Consider the following 23,616-nt stretch of genomic DNA (forward strand, 5'->3'; position numbering starts at 1 on the left):
AGGAACTGCAATTCTGCGTTGGCTTAATGTGTTTAGAGGCTGGCGCTTGATTGTGCTACATCCTGGCAAAATTTGCTGTAGCGTAATAACCAGGCAGGTGTCCTACGAAACGCAACTCTTCCTTCTGATCCGTGTAGATACTTAAGAGTCTGGAAAAAAGGAAACAGTCAATAATATGTTTAGTTTGTCTGCTTGGTATTTGGCTGAATCTCCAGTGGTGAAGGTGCCTTATTTTGTCCTTGAATAAGTTTTATAGATGAGAATTCTAATATGAAACAAACCCACTTTATATTCCAACTGTTCCCTTATCTAGATTCAAAAAGGACTCATTATGACTGTTTTCAGCCACGTCCACTGTTTGTGGAGATCTAAGCCCGACTGTGGCGACAACAAAATGCCACGGCGCTCCTGAGTGACACCGTGCTGGCGCCGGCAGAGACATTAACCGGCCTCATGAGAGGGAATTATTCACCGGCGCAGAACGGCGCAACGGTGGCCACCTAACTTTCAAGCGGCAGCCCCGTCCCTCCCCGCCCTTCATCAGCATGCATTATTCTTTTTTTGGTGTCTGTTCACGCTGGCTGATGAGCGCAGTTCGCTCGGCGTAGCCCGGAGCGCCAGCCACATCACACATACAGCGCACACATTTTTTTTTTTTTTTTTTTTTTCCCTCACTCTTCATTCTTGCACGTGCTAGTTAACAGTGCTTTCAGAGTCGGGGAATGTGAAAATATTCAGTGAGAAGTGGCGAGGTGGTGGGGGAGGGGGGGGTTGAGGCTAAAGAGAAAATGGACCGGGGGCGGGGGAACCGGAGAAGTGTGACACCGCACAGACTCGCCAGTGTTGGCTGATGCGCTTGGCCGTCCTGAAAGGTTAACAGGCACCAACCTCCCCTCCGTCCAATTTGACATGACACTCTCTCCAGTGTCCTCGCCCGGTTTGATGTTTGATGTGTCGTTCTTTCAGGGTTCACGCACTCGAGGGAGGGAGGGAGGGAGGGGGGGGGTATCTTTCACTCTCCGTTGTGTAGGACATCATAGGACATCAGAGTGGCAGCACAAAGAAAGGCCCAATTAATTATTTTTTCTGGATAGTCGCCTCCGTTTGATCCGTCACATTTCAGAGCGCGCGCGCACACAAAAAAACAAATGTAAACACGCATTCACACCCTCGCATTTCGCATCCGGTCACCCACCTCCTGCCACGGGAACGCGTCGTCTCTCTCCAGAGAGGACATTAATAAGGAATGAGCCCTTTTGAAGCGTGCCTTCGGGGCTGTCACGTCTCAACTGACATCATCATCCCCGAGAATAACCTCCTCCCACCTTTTAACGCGCCCAGCCTCCCCGAGAAGAGTCCGTAACCCAAGGTGTCTTCTGAGCCTGTGGCCCAAAAATCAAAAACGGCCTTTTTTTTTCCAGTTCTTGGAACGCACGCCCCACCCACCTCCAACACCGTGCACGCTGGCTCAAATGGAAGGTAGTAACACATGTGTTTGTTTGTGTCACACCCTCTGCTCCATCCACTTACAGCTGCATTCATGCATGCCGTGGTCGCAGAACAGACCAAATTATTTACGCCTTTCTATCAACTGTATCTCATCAGCAGTTAATAAAGTATTAATCAGCGCTGGTTGATAGAATAGTTTCACAGCCCCACAGTTTTTTTTTTTTGTTTTTTTTCTAGGTGAAGTCAGGATGCTTGTAGTAACACCGATCCGAATGGTTTGCCCCATTTGGCTGCTCGCATTTACAGTTGTTTTTGATGTGACATGAACGCGGCGCTTCCCCCACCCCGTTACTGATGTACAGCATGTGTGCGAAGCTCGGTCTGTCAGTTCAGTACCTCTGTAATGTGGAGCACCCCGTGCCCTCTCAGTCACCCCTAAACAGCTCCCTCCCCTCCCCACTTAACACACACACACACACACACACATCACAGTTTTGATGTTCGGCAGCGTGCTTTGATTGCCCCCTGAAGTGATGTAGAAGAGTCCTGGTTGTTTTCCCTCGGTCTCAGCGCCTCCGCGGTGTGACTGGGGTGTGAAGGTTTTTTCCTGTCGGGTTACAAACTGATGCTTCGCTGCCAAACGCCAAAACTACAACTGAGAGAAAGTGACACTCTGATTCATACGAGTTGTTATTTTCACTTCCATTATTGTTCATTATCGGTTGGATAAATTGGATGAAAAGCACCTTGAAGGAGCTGGATTTTCTAAAGAAGTTATTTGCTTGTGGCTCAAGCACAATCATCCAACGTACCAGCTGGGATTCCTGGTACCGGCATGACGTATGGGTATGATCTAGGCATGACAACCGATTCATAATGACCTCGACTTGGAGTGAATCCAATACTGATTCATAACATCCTCAGATAGATTTTTTTTTTGCGTGCACTCCATTGAGGTGTTGCTGTGAGACTGGTTGTGTGTTACAAATCTTGCAAGGTCACGCAGCCAGAATAGTCCGCGCATGAGGGACATCCAAACGAGACAGGGCACCATCAGGCCTGAAAGCTGATTGGATTTAAAAAGTCTGATGACGGAGGAGAGCAAAGCCATATGCAAAATACATCAACTAGACGTACGATATTGTTGAAATGCCACAGATCTCTTATGTACACCTCAGCAACATTGAAACTAAAGTACGTCCAAATGAATTTATATTGTATAAGTTGTGTTTAATGGTGACGTTTTTTGGTGACATCAACTAGTGAAAAGTGACCGTTCAGTCAATAAACAATGGTTTGTACACCAAGAAAATGCTTGTGCGCCAACATGCCCACTAAAGCTCCACTGACCGCTTGCTAGATTCCAAAGCTCCTCAGACTGTGGCTGGTTGTGTTTAGAAAGACGGCGATAGACAGTCGAGCAAGTATTATTTTGAAAGTGCCAGCCCTCTTCAAACAAAGATTGCCGTTTCCAAATTACTTCCAAGGACGACCTCTCAGATGGGTTGTGGAACAAGCCGCCCAGCACGTCACGTTGGGTAAAAAGTCAAATGGAAAGAACAACAAAGAAAAAGCTGCTTTCGTTCCTCTTATTTAAAGCTATTTTCCTTCCTACATTTCACGGCAGCTTATTGTAGTTCTCTGAATTTCTCAGTCGCGCAGCACTGAGCTCTCCACCTTGCTGGAATACGTTGTTCAGCGTAAACAGAGGTCTTCAATGTCAGTCTATTCTTCATCAGAATTTTATCACTGTAACCTACAAAAAACAAAAATGTCTTCATACATAACAGCTAGATAGATTTCAAGAAATAATCATTTATTTTATGACCTTATGTTGAGTAAATCCTGCAAGGAGGATACATGCATGCAATGAGAGGTGCATCGTCTGAGACATGCATGCTGTGTCCATAGTATGTCACACCACGCAATCAGTCTGAGAGATGAAGTCGGACTTGGCGTCTCCATCCTCCTCCCCCCTCGCACCCCGGGCTCATTTCACACTTTCCAACTTTCTCGCCTCTCAGCCGGGCACGTGTTACAGTAGCAAGAAGGATGTGCCTTCGTCTCTTTGTGCCGCAGCTTTTAGACTCGCTTTAAGCCGCTGGTACCGCCGCATCAAAACACACTATGAATCACACATACGTCACCGGGTATATTTATTTGAATTCATTAAATTTTGTCCCAGTGCGGATTCGTTACCGCAAGTCTGGATGAATGCTCACAACACCCATGCACGAGTACACACAACATGTGAACATTCCCATCTGTAGGCACAGATGGGCTATATGGCCTACACGACCCACACACGACGAAAGATCACTTTTGCGGTCTTGGTGTTCCCCCGTGCCTTTGCGAAACTTGCTAAACCGTTACCAACATGAGCGCCTTTAACCTTTACCCTAACCCCGACGAAACTGTAATGAGCTCTGATTGTTTCGCTCGTTTTCTATTGGCACGGTTACAGAGTATTCTTTAAACCGAGAGTGTGCTTGGAGGGACTGCAGTGAGGACACAATGTGTTCAGCTGAACCAAAAACAGATTTAAACTCCAAAATCTGCCTTTTCTCTGCAAATGTACGAACATGAAAGAAATGGTGACGTGTAGTTGTAGATTAAGATGATACACAGAGTCAGCCTGAACCTGCCTTGAAAAGCAGCTGAAACTGACCAGATAAAGGTAATGAGGCAAAAGCAGTTAGACAGATTTTAATGATCCACAAGGGAAGTTGCTTTGTCATAGTAGCTTAGTTGTTATAAAAAGAGAACTGTAATACAGTTGGATGGAGTAATGAATAAAATAAGTACTGTGGAGTTCACTATGGGAGCGGAGCTGAATCATTCTGCTGGAGAATGAGCTCCCCTGCCCTTTTAGTGTTTGGTGTAGTGGATTGGATGGATGGTCCATAATGGAGAGCAGTTTATCCAGTGTCCTCCTGTCCCTCACTGAGACAAACGTCTCCAACTCCATACCAATCCAATTGGTGTCCATGCCCAGCCTTTCGGATCAATTTGCCGATCCTGCTGATGTCTTTTTTGCTGGTACTACTCCCCCAACAGACCACAGCAAAGTACAGGGCACTCGCTACAACAGGCTGGTAGAAGGACTCTAGTAACTGCGCACATGTTAAATCTCCCAGCCTGGATGGGACATGTGCTTAATGTTAACCCTAACCCTAACTCAAAAACAAAAGCAGCAGCCCAAAAAGGGACCTCGTCTCTTGGCTGACACCTGGTTTCCGCCTCCGTCCACTGCTCCTAATCTGGACAATGGACGCTCTTTATCCTCCCTCGCCTTCCTGCGAAGTTGCAAACGTCGCTCCCGCAAACATGCACGTTGCTCTGCGAGTCAAAACGACATGAATGTTCGCGAGGGCGTTGGTACATGTCGCATGCCGTCGACGTATGGACAAAGGCCATTTACAGCGGACACATGTAAGCCCTCTGGCGCCGATGGTGTTACACGCCCTGTCATTCACTTTCCTTCTTCTGGCTCTTTTTTGAGGATGAAGCAACTCCCGGACACATCATGTTACTCCGCGTTCCCACTGACCTCCTGCTCCCAGAGGCTCAGCCGGGGCCTTGTTGTTGGCTGTGACTGACACATTCCTCGCAGGCGTGGACAGCCCGTGTTCATCCTGTTGCATCTGGCATGTAAACGTCTTTTCATGTGAAGAATTCATGTACGACTGTCCATACAGACAGTGACGGTGCACGTGTGGTCGGTGTCTGCGGTCTGAGAAGATCCTTATCGCTTCACATGGAGGCATATGCAGAAGTCAGAGGCTGGTAGCTGACACATCGCACTGTCCTGAATGATGAGAAGGAAAAGTAAAGATGATTATTGTTGTGGATGTTGGATGCTGACTAAAGCTCGCAGCTGCTTTGGGGCACTTTTTGTATTCAGTCTGTATTTTTCTTCACATTCGCTGAGGTTTCTCTCTTATTTATGAAACGTCTGCGGCGCAAATTTCAGAGGCGATGTTTGTCGGTCCGAAAACCTTTGGGGACTCTTTGAATGTCTCAATGTCTCGGCACCAGGCTAAGATTATCCCTTTGATCAAGTGTTCTCTCTTTGTTCTTGCATTCTATCATTACAGATTATCACTGGCTGCAACACTTCACATCAGACTTCTCTCCATTTCCCCTTTCTTTTCTTATTTTTTTTTCTTTTTTTTTTGTTAGACCATAATTGTGATTGTTCTTGGAGAGAAATTGCGGGCATTTTTTTCCTCACCAATGATTATTTCACTTCTACTTTTCTGTAATCCTTCTTCTTTTAGTTCCTCTGCCCGTGAAGCATGGAGGCTTTGTAATCATAATCTCCACTGGCATTAGTTCATTATGATTAAGTTCCCATGAAAGAGCTTCCTGTTCACTGAGTGAAGTCTTTCCTATTTTTAATAGGTTAGGCCCACTTTAGAGATGGTGTATCAGGTGATTGTTAACTGTAATTTAATGGTTGTATCGGTTAATGCCGTCATTTGTAGATAATGCATAAAACATCACGTAGCCTGTGCTGTACCTAGAGTTGCCTTCGGTATTATTTTGACGTGTAGTCTGCAGAGAGTGGGATCTCCTCCACTAGTTTAGATTGCTCCCCCTTGCCTTGTGCTAGTCTTCATCTGTCAGCAGCATTAGGTGTCCCACAGACAGGGTCTTAATAGTAGCAGTGCAAAGGGGACAGGGCCTCTAATAGAAGCCCTTTGTTCAGTTGTCACTTTCACTGCTCCCATGGAAACATCCTGCAGGCCAATCAGACGGGGCCTCTAGGTAGCAGCCGCGGCTCTTCTGTCACTGCGCGACTAAAGGCATCCATCACGCCGAACTGTTTTAAGTTCCTTTTTTTTTTTTTTTGCTTTTTCTTGCCCCAACTTTGACTCCCGTTAGCTCGTTTGACAAATGTTCATTGTGTACGTTATGGTTAAGTCATGGGGAAAAGAGATTTTTCAAAATTTGAAGACTCATCTCCAGCGTTGCCACATGTGTAACAAAAAGGAAAGCAAACCCTTATTCTTGCGCCATCAACACATGGTCTGGGAATTCAAGGAATAAAATGTTTATTTCTTTGAAATTCCGTCGTGTTGCAGATGCCAGAGTTCCCAGCTTATCCTTTCTCTGAAGTGGTTATGAATGCCTCCCACTTGACTTTCCATTAGTTAGATATAAAGGTGGCCCCGGCAAACATGCATCTCTCCCAGTGGGTAAACACTGTGGTGTGTGATAAGGGTTTTAGAGAGAGTGGACTATTGGCAGAGTTGAAGGGAATGCCGAAGAAAAGAGTCATGTGCATCTCTGCAGCCAGTCTGAATATAAAGCGCCAGCGATTCATCTTCTGGAAAACGCTTGTTCTCTAAAGACAAGGGAGAAAAGGCTTAGAGTCAGAGCAAGGAAAGAAAACCATTTGTGTATAAGTAAAGACACCAATAAGCCCCGCGCACTGGAGGGGCTTTAAAACCAAGAGTTTGTTTTGCAGTTGTGCACAGGCGGAGGCTGCGGGCAGAATTATTTGGAATCGTTTTGATCATTACAATGAAATCCACTTCATATTATTAGCTTTTAAAGCTATTTTATATTCATAGTCATTCTGGGGAAAATATGTTTCCTGCCTAAATATACATGTTCAGGATGTGGGCTGGTGTTGTAGCAGAATGAGAGCATGTATCAAAAAGCGTATTTGTGGCCGAACATAAGCACCACAGGCACAACATTATGACCACCTTGTGTAGGTTTCTCTAGTGCCTCTAAAACAGACTCATCAGAGAATGGACATGGGTCTTCTGAGGGTGTCCTGTGGTGTCTGGTAACAGGATGTTGTTAGTGGGGGTCTTTGGGTCCTGTGGGTTGAGACGAGGGGCCTATGTGGATCATCCCACAGATACTTGATCAGTTTGGGATCTAGTGAATCTGGAGGCCAGGTCAACACCTTGTGGTGTTCTTCATGTAGTTTTGAGTTGGTCTTAAACATTTTGTGTGTGTGTCTGTCTCTGGGGTGGGGTTGTCTGGTCTGGTCTGGTCTGGTCTGGCCTGGCCTGGCCTGGTCTGGTCTAGGTGGGTGGTACATGTCTAAGTAACATCCACATGAATTTCAGGTCCAAACATCTCAATGTTATTCACTTCTCCTCTCAGTGGTCTTAATGTTGTGGCTGATCGGTGTATGTCCATTTGATGGTGTGAAACTAACAAGTAACAGCATTTCGGGCATAAATCATGTTTTTGATGAAACGATTAATAGTTTCTGTAGAATGTAGTTTACTCATATCAATAAATATTTGTATGAATAGAATTCCACGGTTTCTGTGATAGACTGGCAACCTTCCAGGTGTACAAATCAAAGACAGGGAGTAAGATATCCTGATTTATACTCGATAAACCCCAACTGAATCCTACATTTCCCATAGTGCAATCAGAAGCAACTTGTTCCCTAAAATCATTTCAGATGTTTTTTTCTTTTTTTTCTTTTTTTTGGCTAAAATTAGTCGAGGCCCACGCAAAATAATTTCAGATGCTTGCATAATACGGGGGTTTTGTGTCCCCCACCCTCCCCTTCAACTTCCTTATCTCCTCCTGCAGAGGGGTGAGGCCAGACGTCCCTCCCACAGGCCAGCTGGATTACTCATGTCGGTCTAATCCCATTCATTCTCTCAGCGCGCTGACATGTCCTGGACAATCATGTGGCTCCGAGTCTTTCGCGCACTAGCATGCATGCGCACACGCGCTCGCACCCCCCCCCACACGCAAACTCAGGTGCCTCCGTCTGATAAGGGCCGTGTGGAAGCATTAGCCTCATCGGCCCGGCCCCACCACATCACAGGAAATCGTGTTTCCTCCAGTGATCCCCAGTTTGCTCTTATCGCCGCAACCTGCTCCAAAGCCCTAAACCCTTGTGTCACCGCACGCCCTCAGCAGCTTTGTGTCAGGGATCATCTCTGATGTACACACGGGGCAGGATAAACCCAAAAATTATTTTTCGTGTGCCAAAAGCCGTGTTACTGTACAACAGTGTATGATGATGTGTGAGATGAAAAGATGAAAGATGCTGGACCGCAACCACGGGTTTTCTCGTTTTATTTTTTTTTTATTTTTTTTGCCAACTACTACTGGCTGCAGTGTTCTTCCAGAAACTAGGGGCATGATCGAGAATCTTCCCAGATATCGTGAGATTAGGCGCGCCGTAGTTATTCCGGTCACCAGTGAGTCACTGGAATAACAAGCTAGCTGTGTTGGTGCAACCCGAGCCGAAAAATAACAAGGAGGAGATGCTCGGTGATAAGTAACGGATTGGCTGAAAGCAGCAGCTGTTTGCTATTGAGATGTGAGCCAGACAATGCTACGCAGCAACCTGACCGGAACCGCAACTTAAACAGCCAGGAGAAAAAAAAAAAATAATTACATGTCTGACAGGCCGAGAACATGCCGCAACATAAGGACAGCGTGTGCAGCAAAGAACAGTTGAATTTATCTCCCCAGGTTAAAGAGATTTGCTCAATTTTTTAGTTGCATTTCCTGTGTCGTGGCCACACACTCGAACAGACCACGGATGACGGCCTGCTAGCGGGTATATTCTGCACCTGCATGACAGAAAATAACACTGATTAAAGGCAGGTAGCAGCAGTCTGTATTGATTGTTCAAACGGGGGGAACCCGAAAGAGCTGGGACGGCAGACATTGTTCAGAGCCAGCCTTTCTTGAATGATGCTGATACTCCTCTTTCATCACTTCTGTTTCTCTCCTTATTCATTCAGGCTGAACAGCCAATCACAGTGATCTCTCTAGATTCAGTACACTCAATCAGGCGAAAAAGCCACTGGCGTTATGAGGTTCCTCAGTCAACCCTAAACCCTACAACCCTGCATAAAACCATTATTAAGCTGTCGGCCCGCTGATTGTTTGGCTACCAGGAAAGGATCCTGATTTTCTCTTTCAAAGCACTTCAGCACGCCATTATTCATAGCTGTGGATCATAGCTGCTCAAATTTTGTCTCACTTTGCTTCACAGCGCAAAACTGGCTCTTAGTGTCTTTTCTCGCAGCTGTTTGCGTCGCGAGGCTCGCCCTAACCGCGGAAGACATCACTCTTAATGGCACACTTTGTCGCAGGGGGGCCCCGCAAGTGGCCCTCGATTAAAACGTCAGTGACAGTTCGTAGCCCGCAAACAGCTGAGGAAAGTCTTTAGAACGTGACGCGACACTCGGGACATTTTCATCACAGCAGGAGGCCCAGTCACTCTGGCGTGCAAAACGTCAAACACATGTTGGGGAGGAGGCAAAAAAAAAAAAGAAGAGAAAAAAAGAAGAAGAAAGACGCGAAGAAAGTGGGCCAACCATAACACGCATGCAGACGCAGGCAAATAAGTTTTCCCACACACGCACTCACGCATGCATGCTCATTTCCTACTCCGTTCTGATTTTAGTGGAGCCTTTTCAGCACTTGGAGGAGGGGTGTGATTTCTCACAGCGGCACGCTAAGATCAAGAAGTGGTGTACGGTATTGACGTGCTGGTTTGTTGGAGAAGTCTGAATTAGTCTGAATGGGCCCAAAACCAAAGAAGCTACGAAACTGACGCCCAATCATGTGTTTATGTTTAATTTTAAATACTACCCTAAGTAACCATTTTAATATGTTATTTTTCCTTGTGTTCAGCTGCTGCTCACTGGAGATGATTCACACTTGTTACTCAGTGCATCATCTCTGTTTGAGTCGAGCTTTTATCCGCGGGGTAATGACTGCCCTGCTCTTTCTCGCAGTTTTGTCAGCAAAGAGCTGTTTCGCCGCGAACGCGTGCGAATGCAGGCTTCAGCCCCAATTAAACCGCAAACTCGCCCCGCCGCTGCCTTTCTCACCACAAAGCCCCTCCAGGCAGGTCAGGAAGACTTGAAATGTTCGAGTGGATCAGAGGGTTCATTTGCTCACCTCTTTGATTGAAACCTTAGGGCCGCGAGTGATCCGGGCTTTCTTTAGCTACGTGTTTGTGCCATCGCCACCGAAGCCGTGTATTAACCTCTGACTGAACTCTCTCCTGATGAATCTTTAGAGAATGTTTGTGACAGGCGTAAGGCACAACTACGAACAACAACCAACACTCAGTGCATTTACATGCACGAGACAAAAACGAATTATTGCCTTAATCGGACTATAACAGGAGAACTTAAGTGCGTTTAAACACGTTACTCCGTTTAAAATCGGAGTTCTCATTATCTGATTGAGACATCCAGATAATGCGATTGGAATTCGATTATCTCTGGCATGTATACAGTGAATTGAAGTTTTCATCAGATAATGCGTGTGCGCATGCTCCACAGTCGCTGCAGTGGCGTGTGACCCCGGAACAAAAATATCAAAGAAAGCCGCAGAAGAAGAAGAAGCTAAACAGAGCCGCTAGAAGAACCGTTTGAAGGATATCGTGCAACTTATCTGAACCAGAAGTAGCGCGAACATTACGTACGAGATTAAAAAATGTACTATTATTTGACTGGTTGTTGTTTGAAATGCCGGTCTGCCGCATGAACAACTCTTGTTTATTAGATTGTATAATAATTTATTATATGACGCAATAGGTCAACTGGAAAACGGGCCGTATTAACGTGGTATTATCCCCCTGAAAAGGCACGTATCGCCACCTAGTGTGGAGGAGGAGAACAACATCAATTTTCTTGCGCTGCATGTAAACTGGGACAAGGACTGTATTCGAATTTTGAGCATAGCTCGATAAAGCTCTGCATGTAAATGCACTGACTGACACTCATGGATGTCCTCACATACACAACAAAACCTTATGTATAAACTCAAAATTTGTAATGATTATTAATGTAAGACGTCAAGTTTCCGGAGACCAAATTACGCCCTCAGATTCTTTATTTAGTGGGACCAGGTACAATTATATAAAGCGGGGAATGGCAACAGATACTTATACGTGAGAAGCTGCTCAATTACAAAATAACGGATAAACATGTTGGTTAGATGCAATTACAAATCGAATGTCAAGGCCAAAACCAATGAAAGCCCACCACATTTATGTCGTGGTAGCCAGACGTTTTGTGCCTGCTCAGCAGTGCTGCTCGGTGGAACGATCTCTGTCCGACTCCCGCTGCTGAGTCACCAAATGCCTGCGAGTTCCCCTCAACACCCCCCCACTCCATTCCCCAAACCTCCCCGCTTTGGCCCGGCCTTGATCTAAAACACTGCCTCCTCATTTATTTTGAGTGGTAGCTAAGAATAATAATCCCAGAACCTGAATCTTTTTCTGCTATTGTTGTGTGATGTGGAAACATACACAGCATTACAGCATAGTCAGAAGGTATTAAGACTGCGATATGTTTGCAGTGGTTTTGACAGAGCGAAAGAAAAATCAAGCGCTAACTCAGAAATAAAACCGCTGACTTTCAGCTTTAGTTGGAGCATGTCAGACAAATGTTATGTGTCAAGAATGGTCAATTTTCAGTCATCGTGATATTTGGTGTCATATGCTTTGTAGTCATCGTATCGGCAATTCCATCAAGCTGCATTAGCAGATACTTATCTTTCTCTGACAGGCATGCTCTCATCAATTGTTCATTGTTCAGGCCTTATGGTCCTCACCAGAAAAATTATAGTACCCAGGTCAAATTTGTTCAGGTTGATCCGAGCAAGTAGTATAGCTGCCAAAATGTAACCTGCTTCCCGGCTGAAATTTAGTGCTCGAGCCTCACAGTAATTGCCAACAACCAACTACTCTGTGTGTGTGTTTTTTTTTCTTTTATCACTTTTCAATCTTATATAGACCTCAGGCACTTTTATCAGCTTCCCTAAAGCCCCATCTCTGACGACTTTTTTTTTTTTAAGCAGTATTGCATTTTCCTGTAGTCTGGTGATCCATTGATTTAGGAGAGAGAAAAAAAAAAGACCCAACTTACCTGAGTGTGTGGGATGCGGTTCGCACAATCATCCTCGGACACACAGGCGCAGTCACGCATAAGTGTGCAGGCCCACGCCTGGTGATTTAGCGTGAAATGGGACAGGTCGTGGACGTGGCTGCAGCGCATCGGCAGGTGTTGACCGGGCCGAGGCGATCTATGGACTACAATTTACACATGTTAACCACCGCTGCCCTTTTCTTTCAAGCAGCGCGGGTTCAGATCAAATCAATCTTAAAGGTCCTAAAGCTAAATAAGCTCTAAAATCGATCTGTCGCTACATGCCTGCGTCAATACTTCATCGATGGTTGTAGGAATGCATTTTGGCCGGGCTTAAAAACATATAGCACCATCTGCAATATGTTAAGCTAACCCGCATGTTCAATTACTGGCATAAGTAGGAGCTCGGTCCATGTTGTAAGTGGGCGGGATGCCCCGTGGAAGCTTATGGCCGTTTTGTTTGGCACTGATGGGGTCTTTGGGTCAGCTTCAGCAGCAACACTCTTTCAAGCCCTCAGACCAACCCACCCGCCGGCTTCCTTTTTTCCCCTTTTTTTTTTTTTTTTTTTTTTGCCTGGACGTACGCTGTGAAATCCCCTGTAATCAAGCAGCTGGAAGGTCTGCTTTGAGGGGATTTGGTGCATTGTGGCAGGTGCCAATCTGACTGCAATCAGGATTTACAGAGGCCCCCGGCTTGGGACGGCGATCAGCGATTTGAGCATGAGTTGATGCTCGGCGCACTAATCGCGGCCATTCATGAGGCTTTTCGCGCAGCACAATCAAACCTGGTCTGTGAGATCTGTGTTTTAATATTTACTGCTTTCATGAGGCCTGTTCGAGTTTAATTCTTCTTCTTCTTCTTCTTCGTGCTGTGGCGCACAAATGGTCAGGTGTGGCCTTAAAGGGATTGGCAGCACCAATATTGAGAAAGGCTGCAGCGTGGAAACTAATTCATCCTTTATTGTCCCCAGGGGGACGACTATAACTTAAGATTCCTAGTTCTCACGGGTGTGTCTTAACTATCTCCATCTCTGTTTGTCCTAGTTCTCTACCCTCAGTCTCCCCACCTCTCTCTTAGTTTCTTCCTTTTCCATCTTTCTTAAAGGGAACCATGGAGACGTGCCTCCACCCCTGGGATCCTCTCTGTCTGTCGTCATCTATCTACGTATTTCACCCTTTTTCACCATCCTCTCGAACCCTCTCATCCCTCCATCTATTTCCCTCACATTTTGTCTACTATTAAAACTTCCTTCCATCAATTAAGTCGTTAGTCTTTGTTGTATTTCACAAACACACACGGGTCTGATTGGATAATTAAGTGACATAAGTAAAATTAAGTAAATGTTCCTGATGGATTGCTTTGCGACCTTGTTGTTTTGGTTATATTTGATTTAGTTTTAGTCCGTTTTTTTAATTTTTTTATTCACTTTAGAGGAGTATTAGTTAATGTGATTTGTATTGCTTCTTTGTGCTCATGATAATGGATTGCAGTTTGTCATCATCTGTGTTCCCCTGAGTGGCTGAATGTGTTTCCCGCCTGGTTGCAGGCTCGGTTGACTTGGCCGCCGTTCAGTTGTATTTATTGCTGCTTTAATGCCCCTTTTGTTTGCATTCATTGAAGCTCGGGGTGTTTTTAGTGTTTGTCTTAAAACTTATGTAAGTTTCAAGGCAAACACTGAAACGCACAAAGCCCCGCACCTCTGCAGTCGGATTATTTTTCCTCTTTCGTCTTTGCGGGGGAACCATGGGCATGAATTAGGCAAACACAAAAACGCTGGAAAAGGGAGAGAAAAAAGAGGCTGAGCCAAAGAAAGAAGAAGGGAAAAAAAAGCGCAGAGAATAAGAGAAGGTTTGTAAAAAGGCAGAAACTCCCGGAGGCTGCGGGATAGTGTGACACACACACAGAGACGAGGCCGTTCCTCCTCTGCCTGTCTATTATTGATGGGCGTGCAGGGTTCCCACTCAGCCATCTGTTCTCAGCTCTCCCGCTCTGTGCCCCCTTTTGCTTCGTGACTACCACTTCGGCGGGCTGGCATAAGCAGAGCAACGCCGTCCTATCAAAGTGTGAATGCTTCATAAATATATCACAACACCGGAGTTGGCTTTTGGAAAAAGCGCCAAGAGAGAGCGAGAGAAAAAAAGGAAACCGGCAACGTGATGAATTTTTCATTAATTCTACCTTTGCTTGATGCCTCCGACGTCGATTTGCGGTGCGAGGTATAATCGTATCATGACCGCGTGCGACGTAAACGGAATTGGCATCTGTGTGTGATATTTGTGACTGTCGATATTCACCTTGTGCGTGTTTTCAGATTTTAATCAGATCATAACCACGTCCTCCTACTGTTAATGGCATATGGCTGGAGTTTGGATTTGATCCCTGCAGTAATTGATGACTGTGCGTGCTCAGTGAAGGCCAGGTTGTCCGGGGGAACCAGGTTCCACGGGGTCTTCTCATTGGCTGCGTCCATGGTCACGTATGGTGCTGGTTGTATGGAGTCTAGAAACACGTCAGGGCGTTTGCACTTGCACTTAATCCATGCACACAACCCTTATCCCTGCTTCCCCTTCCTTCCCTGTCCTCCACGCACACGCATACAGCTTGTTATGTGGTAAATGGATTGTAAATGTCGCATGCCAGGCTCATGCAGACACCGTGAGCATGGGTGAGGCTGTTTGACTTAGCATGCATCCCCGATTACATCCTTCTGATTGACCAAAGGGTCAGATGCGGGTGAAGGGATGCCAGGGGGCCTGTGGGTGGTGAGTTAAGGTAAGATATTGGTCTGGGGCTTCAGAAACCCTGAGCTGTCACTCCAATGGATGACTTCTCTTTTCCATATTCCTAGAGCGGTGAAAGAGGCTTTATTCTCTGGCCGGCCCCAGAGTTAAGACCCCCCGGGGAGTACAAGATGAGAGGGAAATTAATAACGTGTGGAGACTCAAAGGCTTTGACCAAACCGGAGGATCAAAAGAGGGTGATGAGGGTATGTCGGAGCCAGAGAGGGAAACAGAAACATGGGTGGAGAGAAGAAAGCAGAATCAGACAGCGAGGCCACCTTTGAGCAAAGGCTAGAAATGAAGAGGAGTGACGTTATAAAACGGATGAAAGAAGTTGCTTGGGATGCTTTCATCCCATTCAGGGAATAATTGAGAGAATATTGCCACAATGTTGCATTTCACTGTGGTTTTCTCAGGGGAGTTTAGACAAAGTTTTGATATGCCCTCAGCAGGGAGAAAAAAAGCATGTTATTTATACGAACATGTCCAGTTTGATCAAGCATCTAAAGTACTTGATAATATAATTGTAAGGAGTCATATCAGCCTGTGGTTGACGTGTGTTAAACCCTCCATGGACTGATTGCCTTCGGGCTGAGACCATCCTCTCTAAACGGGCTCGGCTCATTATTCTGGGACACCATGTGATTTCACGCCAACCCAAATGGAAGAACTCCACTAACTCTTAGTTCGTACTCGACTAAAAGGAAACACTTTTCATCTTTGGTCACATCCTGACTTTTTGAACGGTGGCTTTTTGAAAACGTGTTCCTTCTCCAAATACCAAATCAATGAAATCAAACATCGTCACGCATAAACAGTGAGTGACGGTGAAACTGGAGCTTTACATTAAATACATAAATAAGCAACACACGCGAGGACAAATTTCTATTTCCTCAGTCGTCCCTTAAACAGATTGCACATTAGCATATCTCACCGAAGCCAGAGGAAGTCACGGACTGCCAGCGCTTCCAGTCTTCAGACACATTTCTCGCTCTGTGACGCGAGAGGCTCGCACGGACTTCAGACGAGAACAACCGACCTAATGTTGACGAAGGACGAGATATAATATTGATGGGCTTTGCCGTGTGAGGTGTGAAAGTCACGCTGGTGCGCTCGGCGCTGGCACACTCACGTCTTCGTCTACCCCGGCTTAGCGGGCCCTCGCCACGCGGCGACCTCTCTGGCTCCGGGCCAGCGGCTCCGCTGTCCTTTGAACCTGGGGAAAACCTGGATGCATGCAGCTGTGCTGGGACGGATGTGACACCAGCTGATCACAACACGCACACTTAAATATTAATTGCTATTAAATACCAGATCCATCCATCCATCCGTTTCATTCACATTTTAGGATTTAGGATAACTAAAAAAAAAAACAATGTGTGGTTAATAGCGTTAATGGGGCACCGTGCCATATGTGATCTCCCCCTGTAGCTGGTCCAGGTGGGCACAGAGCCACGGAGCAGCACCCTATTCTTCTCCCCTCTCCTTTATCTCTTTATCCGTCTTTGTCTCCGTTTCCTTTTTGGTCTCCGTCTGATAGAGGAATTAGAATATATGTTAAAGAGGTGTGTAATGGTAGACCGGCCCCATATTGGAACCATTAAGCATGAACAGGCCTATTACACGGGTCTTTAGCGCCACAGAAATAACCCCTTATCATTTTCCTCAGCAAAGCCCTGTGGAGGGTTTCCCTCCGTAAGTGTGTATGTTCTCGGCGCTCCGTGTGATCCCACTACTCATCGCTGCTGATTAACATGAGAACACCTTGAATAGAGAGAGGGAAAGGTTTTTCGGTCAACACCGCTTCAGCGCAAGTACTCCTAAAGTGGCGGCCCGCTCCTCACAACGGCCATTAGCATAGGCTCAACTTGAATGTTAAATACCAGCGGCGCCGAGGAGCTGCATTGTGTGCTTAGAGGAAAGGGAGTTTGACGAGAGGCTTTGGATGACACACCTGCCAGGGAAGAGGGGGCCGAGATAACAATTTTCACCTCCCCGTCGAGGAGACATCTGGCGTCGCCACGGTGTTGCGACCCGAAATACGCCCCGGAGTGGGTAATGAGGCGCGGGAGACTGCGTTTCTGTTTGGCTGCGTGTGTGTGTAAGCGTGAGTGGGCCGTGTGTTTTTGGGCGGCAGCTCCCTCGCGTTCCCCCGAACTAGCCTCAGCTGAGCCACGCCATCTGCAGTCCGCGGCCGTGAGCCTGCGCTCGCGTGCAACTCACGGGCCGCATTAAATCGGCTTGAGTACAGGCTCACATTTTTGATCTTCAGATACAAAAAAAACTTAGTTTGGAGGTTAAAATAAACAGAAAACGAGAGATGTGTGTCCGTGTCAGATCAAACCGGAGGGGCAACCACCCGCCCATCCATCCATCCGTGACTGTGCACCACATGTCTTTTGGATGTCACCATTGTCGCATGGTCGCCTGCATTATGTTTACACACAGTCCTACGCCGTGCTGCATGGGCGAGGTTGCTAAGAAACACGCGGGTAATGTTCCGTAATCACCCTCAAAGAACAGCAGCAGCTCAGCTGCAGTGAGCATATTTCCTTTCGACCGGTAGCACATACACTGTGGTTTGAGAGTGGCTTTCCCTCTGTGACATACCTTACTTTTGTCCCTTAGTTTGCACAAAGTGTGTATTAATCCTGATCTTGCAAATATGGTGCTACAGAATTCTCTTTTAAAAAAAAAAAAAAAAAAAAAAACTTTGGATATGTGATTGTTTCCTAATAGTTTATCATGTCTGTTTGTTTCAGGTCATCTCCGCTCTGTCGAGGATCTCCCACCACAGCATTGCACAAATCAAAGGCATCAGGTACGTGTCTTATCTCATTAACCGTTCAGACATTTGACGCAGAATACGAGTCTCAAAGAAACCATTTGGATACATGCTTTCTGCATTTTCTTACATATTCAAATGGATGTGACTATTAACATCTGCTGCTCATTTAAAAATCAATTTACATTTTAGGGCAATTAGCTGCGTCTTTTAGATGCTATTATCGCGCAGGGCAAAATAATCCACAACGCAGTCCCCTCTGTCAATCAAACTGCTCTACACGCCTTTGAGTCAGGATGCTTTATTGTGCGCTAGGGTGCTCATTTTTCACAAATAATGGCAACGCTGAGAAAATCCTTCACACTCCTTTATCAGGCCCGGGATGGGCCTCTGATTTCTCTTCATTTACTTGATCTGCTTGTAGCCTGGTGGCTCACCGGCGCCACATAAAAAGCCATTTTATCTGTCTGAGTAATGAGTTGATGGAGCGCGCCCATTAGGAGCCATGCCAGGAAATGAAGGGAGGAGGAAGAGCGGAGGGAGGGTGGGAGAGAGTGACAGGGAGAGAGCAGGTCCCTTGCTATTAATAAAGACAACACAAGCTGCTGACGGATGGCTAATTCACTGCCTTTTCGTGTTGGCCATTTTGCCGTGAGTAGTCAAAATCAATGTCTGTCTGGACTAAATCACATGATCTGACCAGGACACTTTTTAAAGTTCAGAGTGAGTTGCAAACTGAATCCAGGTGGAAGTGGTGTGAAATAATTCCTTGAACTCCAGGTTAAAGTACCCAACGTTATAGCACAAATAAACCTGGTAGCAGCTTGGTACAAAAATAAACAATTTAGTTTATATGGATAATTCCCCATTCATGATGACTGTATTGGGTGGGTATTCAAAAAGTATTTGTTGTAACGGTAAGTATGCATAATTAAAGGGGTTGCTGCACTGAGTGACAGCTGTGTGGGTGTCGCTCCCTATAATGGCCCTTCTGCCTCACCATCCGAGGCTTGAACCACCTCCACTTAAGCTCCACCTTTTGTATATGTTCCCATTTTTGAAGCTGGGAGTTAGACGTAGCAAGGCACTGCCAAGATGGCGACGCCCCTAACCACCACATGACTATTATTATTTCAGTAATCGCCGGCTCACTATACATTATCCCACTCGGAACACAGCCCACAACTAAATTATTCAATAATGTGACACATGATTGAACAAGGTTTTATTTGTGTAACATTGGCCTTGGTGGTTTCTAGGATGTTATGAGGTGAGCTCTGTGTGTGTTGGGCGCTGTTGGTTGCCGGGAAACCGTGACCCGTGGAGCAGCGTTTCTACATCTTGAGTTTTAATGACCGTATTGAACATGGATGTAAAGGAGGAACTTTTCAGGATGTCAAACTTGGGAGGGTGAAGGGATACCCAGACCAGAGAGTCATGTGGCTACCTGGCCATAGAGTGTGGTTTGGTGATGACATTCTGTACCGATGCATAAAATGAACTGATTTAGCCACGGGGCATCATAGGTGTCAAAATCTGTTGCCATTTTCTTCTCCTCTAACCAGTCTCTAAACACGTCCATGGCCCATGCTGTGTTCTTCTCAGTGTTTTTTTGTGTGTCTGTCCTCTTCAATTTGGTCAGTCTGTCTCTCCTCCAGTTGCTTGTGCCTTTTCGCCTCTCTTACCCTTTCTGCTCTGTTTTGTTTTCCTCTTCTTTGCCGGGGACATGTCGTTCTTCAGCCATGAGTCCAGCGTTTTGTCCTCTCCAAACAAATTAAATGTTACACTCGAAAAATGCTCCCACTGGGTGCTTTTGGTTGCCAGGAACAGCGGTGCTATATCGAGAAATAATCACCCATGAATGTTGTTGTTTGACCAGTCAGAATTCAAGGGAGCCGTGTATTAATCCAAAATAATCATTTGTGTGTTATGTAGTGGATTGTTTATGTACCTTTATATACAGTGAATATTTCAGAATCTTAAACTACAGGACACAAAAGGTTGTCAAGCTCCTGGTAGCGCAGTTAGGGTTAGGGTTAACCTTAACCCTACTGACTGTTGAACTGTGCGACGCTGACCTCTTACCCAGCTTTGCCGGGTGTTCAGTGCAAACAGAAGTGCCTCATAGGGATCAATGAGATATGACTTTATTATGTAAGGTCACATTTGGCTCCTGGCATGAACAACAAAGTATTTACTAAGGCTATTAAATGGTTCGCTGAACTAAATCCTAAGGGAAATACATAATACGATTAGCTTGGGCAAAACACTCCTGATAATAGATATTAAATGATCAGCTATACCTTAATTGCTGGAAAAAAACCTAATATAAAATATGAATTGTCATCAGAACAACAAATATAATGTATCTGCCTTTGTCTGCGTTAACCTTACATACATTGTGTGTGAGTGTACTGAAAGTGTGCTGCTTCTGCCACTTTCTAAAGAGTAGAGGAGCTTCATCTGCCTATCAATGGACTACATGATGTCTTTAAAAAGCTTCCTAGTAGCTACATGGGAATATTTGCGTCAGCTGGCTTCTGCAGTTTGTTGCTAGATGATTTCTATCCTTACTATCATAACTATCTAAACATTTATCTAATTAGCTCCCATCAGCTGCATCTGCTTTTACTACAAGCCTCACAGAGATATAAAACAAAATATCACAAATACGCGATGTGCGCTTGTGTCTCTGAAAAGGAGTCCCTTCACCAGTGTCGCTGTGCTTGGGGCAAGGTCAGCTCCAGTGAAAGGTCCAAGGACCCCTCAGACCTCTTCTGTCTCGCTTCACAGCCGTGTCATGTGTGCGGGCTGACGGCAGCTATAACTCATTCAAACACCTAGCATGACACGCGTACAAGTTATGAACCGTATCGACAGCACGCTCACGCCCTCCGGGCCACTAATAGCACCTTTCAGATCAAAGTCACAGAGTCCTTTATAAACACGTTTCAGTCGGTCCAGTTCAAGTAAAAGAGAATCACTTGAAGGAGAACATCCGGTCTCTGGGTTTGTTCTTTTGCTCGAATGGAAGCATGTCTTAAGAAGGGATTTTACCTACTTACACATGGAGCTTCATGGAGTAGAGAAGCCAACAGGAAATCTGCCTTCCAGCTAATGTAGCTCTAAAACACTGATACCTCACATTTGATTTAAAAGTGGTTAAAATAAAGACAGATAAAAAGTAATTCTGACGTTTAAGTCTTGACTCCCTGCCATGACTCAAGTGTGGCACGCCTTAACCATGCCTCCGGTGATGGCCAGTCGAGTCATAAAGTGAAAAATCATCATGGTCTCTCCTGAAATTGTCTTCTGAGATGATTATGAATGATAAAAAGAAGTGGTTCACTTGTAAGATGAGAGATGCTCTAGTGGGTGCTTTAATATTTTTTTTCATCAAACGATATTAAGCAGCTCTCAGGTAATGTGTCTTCATAAAACGTTGGTCATTTCAGATCAAGAGACAGAATTCCACCATTGTACGTGATCTGATTTGGTTTTAGCTACATTTGAATTTAGTTGATCTCATTGGACCTTTTTTTCTCTTCTTTTTTCTGTAGCTTTTTTTATTTTTAGTTTTTTTTTTTTAGCTTAATGCATAGAAGTGTAGGTCCTCTTTAAAAACTGAAAAGGACATATTGCATAAGGAATTAAGTTTTCTTTATTTTTGAATTTTTTTTTTGATTAGGGGAAAAAAAATGTCCATCCTTCGTAGCTCCTCAGAGTGGAGGCCTTGATGCCCAGGCAGTAATTCAATGATCCGGACTCGTTTTAAGGCACCACGCCGAGCTGTCTCAGTTTTACAATGACCGGAACGTTTCCTCACTGTGTCAAATCTTTGGGTAACGTCGCCACAGGCGTAACCACTGATGTTCTGCTGAAGCCCATTGATCTCGTCTGTTCGCTGTAATAAGGCCTCGGCGGTTCAGGCCTCGGTCACTGTGTCAGCATTTCAGCTCCGCTCGAGGCTTTATTCAGCTTACAGCACACACTCTTCTTGTTCGAACTGCAACCACTTTTATTGTTCCTCTTATATTAGTCTGAAATGCTGAACAATAAATGTGAAATAATTTACGCCGTCTGTTTTACCTCCCGGGCGACTGGCTGCCATTTCACCTTAACAGAATATGAAAATGTGACATTATTTTCTAAAAACAGGATGCTAAAACTGAAGATATAGACTAATTAAGTTATATTTTAGTTCTATTTAACAATAACATAGGAGGAACTAGGAGGAAACGGTCCATAAAGAACCTTAATCCCCTTCCTTTGCAGACCTTCCGCTCTCTTCTCTTTGTGTGTTGTGAGATGACTTTACTCTTATCTAGTGTATAAGCCAGCGTCCTCCTCTGTTATGTCCCCCTCCCAATTGTGTCCCACTGCTTATCTTCGGTGTCCTCATCTAACTCCACCGTGACCTTCCACCCACTCCCACTCCGTCCCACTTCCTGGCCGATCCCTGCTGTTTGAGAATATGTCACGGGCTCTGGGGAATCAGGGTCAAAGGGCTCAGCTCAGCGTCCAGACAGGCAGCAGATGAAGAGGAAGTTTACTGTTAAAATAATGACCCATAAAATTAAACAACTGGTATAAATAGAAGACAAAAGAGAGACCACCCCCCGTAACTCCAAAATGATACACAGCTGGATTCAGAGCACCGTCAAATAATTACATCTCATTTAGTTTCTAAATAGGAAAATGTAATTGCTTATCAAAATAGTTTTTGGTCTGCTGATCTATATTCCTTCAACAACCGCTGTGATTCAGCTCCTCCTGTACTTCAGTCTCAGTCCAGAATATTCTCTTTATTTTTGGAATCTAAAATTGACCGGTTATATATATGTGAACTAGTGCTTTTGTTCTTTTTTATTTTTCTTTAATTTGATGACTTCACTGTAGTGTACATCATAAGAAAGTCAATAATCATCCATACCCATATCAAATCATCTTACTAAGAAATAAGTGAAAAAAATACAAATCAAACTGTGTAAAACGATTTATAAATTAGTAAATTGGACAAATATATATATATAAAAAAGAAGGAACCACAGCCCATAACTCTAAATGACACAAAGCTGAATTTTGAACTGCATCCATCTGTTGTTTTAGCATCTCAGTATTTCTACAAATAGGACAACATAATTGATTGTTAAAAAAAAAAAAAAATTAATAATGATTTGTTGATCAGTGTATTTTTTTTGTCAGCTCTACATAAAATCTTTCTGTATCTAACCAGAACCAGAACAGGCTCTTTGTCACTGTACTGAATACAGTATAAATCACAGCATGTTGCAGCTCTGAGAATCATTTCAGAGTCGTGAACAAAGTAGATGCAAGATTTACATGAAGGCCATGTTTTTCCAGAAATTGATGAAGACATTCTCTTTTTTTAAGGACTCCGTCAGTCTGTCATTGGCCATTGACAAAGATCCAACACGTGCATGTGAATGTTTTCTATTTTTCATCAGATGATGAGGTTGCAGAGTGCGGCACGAGTGGGACAACAATCACCATCCTGTCCTCCCTCACGCCACCGAACATCAACATCATTTGAGCGCAGTCACCACATTGCACATCTGCTCCTCAGTTTTTCTCTTCGCATCGCGTGTGTGTGAATTTCAAACCTAGAATAGCCTGTAACTCACACGGGCAAAGACAAAACAGTCTTACTCATGTTTTATTCGGCCACACACGCGCGCGCCCTCCCCAGGC

The 23,616-nt window shown here is 45.0% G+C and overlaps 1 protein-coding gene across 12 annotated transcripts in view; it reads left to right on the top strand.

Annotated features, from left to right (window-relative positions):
• vav2 (vav 2 guanine nucleotide exchange factor) overlaps positions 1–23,616 on the top strand; it is a 195,189-nt gene that overhangs the window by 122,759 nt on the left and 48,814 nt on the right. For all 12 annotated transcript variants that reach the window (XM_047569561.1, XM_047569558.1, XM_047569551.1 and 9 more), the window contains one exon: positions 17,882–17,940. In XM_047569561.1, the coding sequence (XP_047425517.1) occupies positions 17,882–17,940 (59 nt within the window). The remainder of the gene's footprint in view (positions 1–17,881; positions 17,941–23,616) is intronic.

Source organism: Mugil cephalus, chromosome 19 (genome assembly GCF_022458985.1).
Source record: "Mugil cephalus isolate CIBA_MC_2020 chromosome 19, CIBA_Mcephalus_1.1, whole genome shotgun sequence".
Taxonomy (NCBI): Eukaryota; Metazoa; Chordata; class Actinopteri; order Mugiliformes; family Mugilidae; genus Mugil; species Mugil cephalus.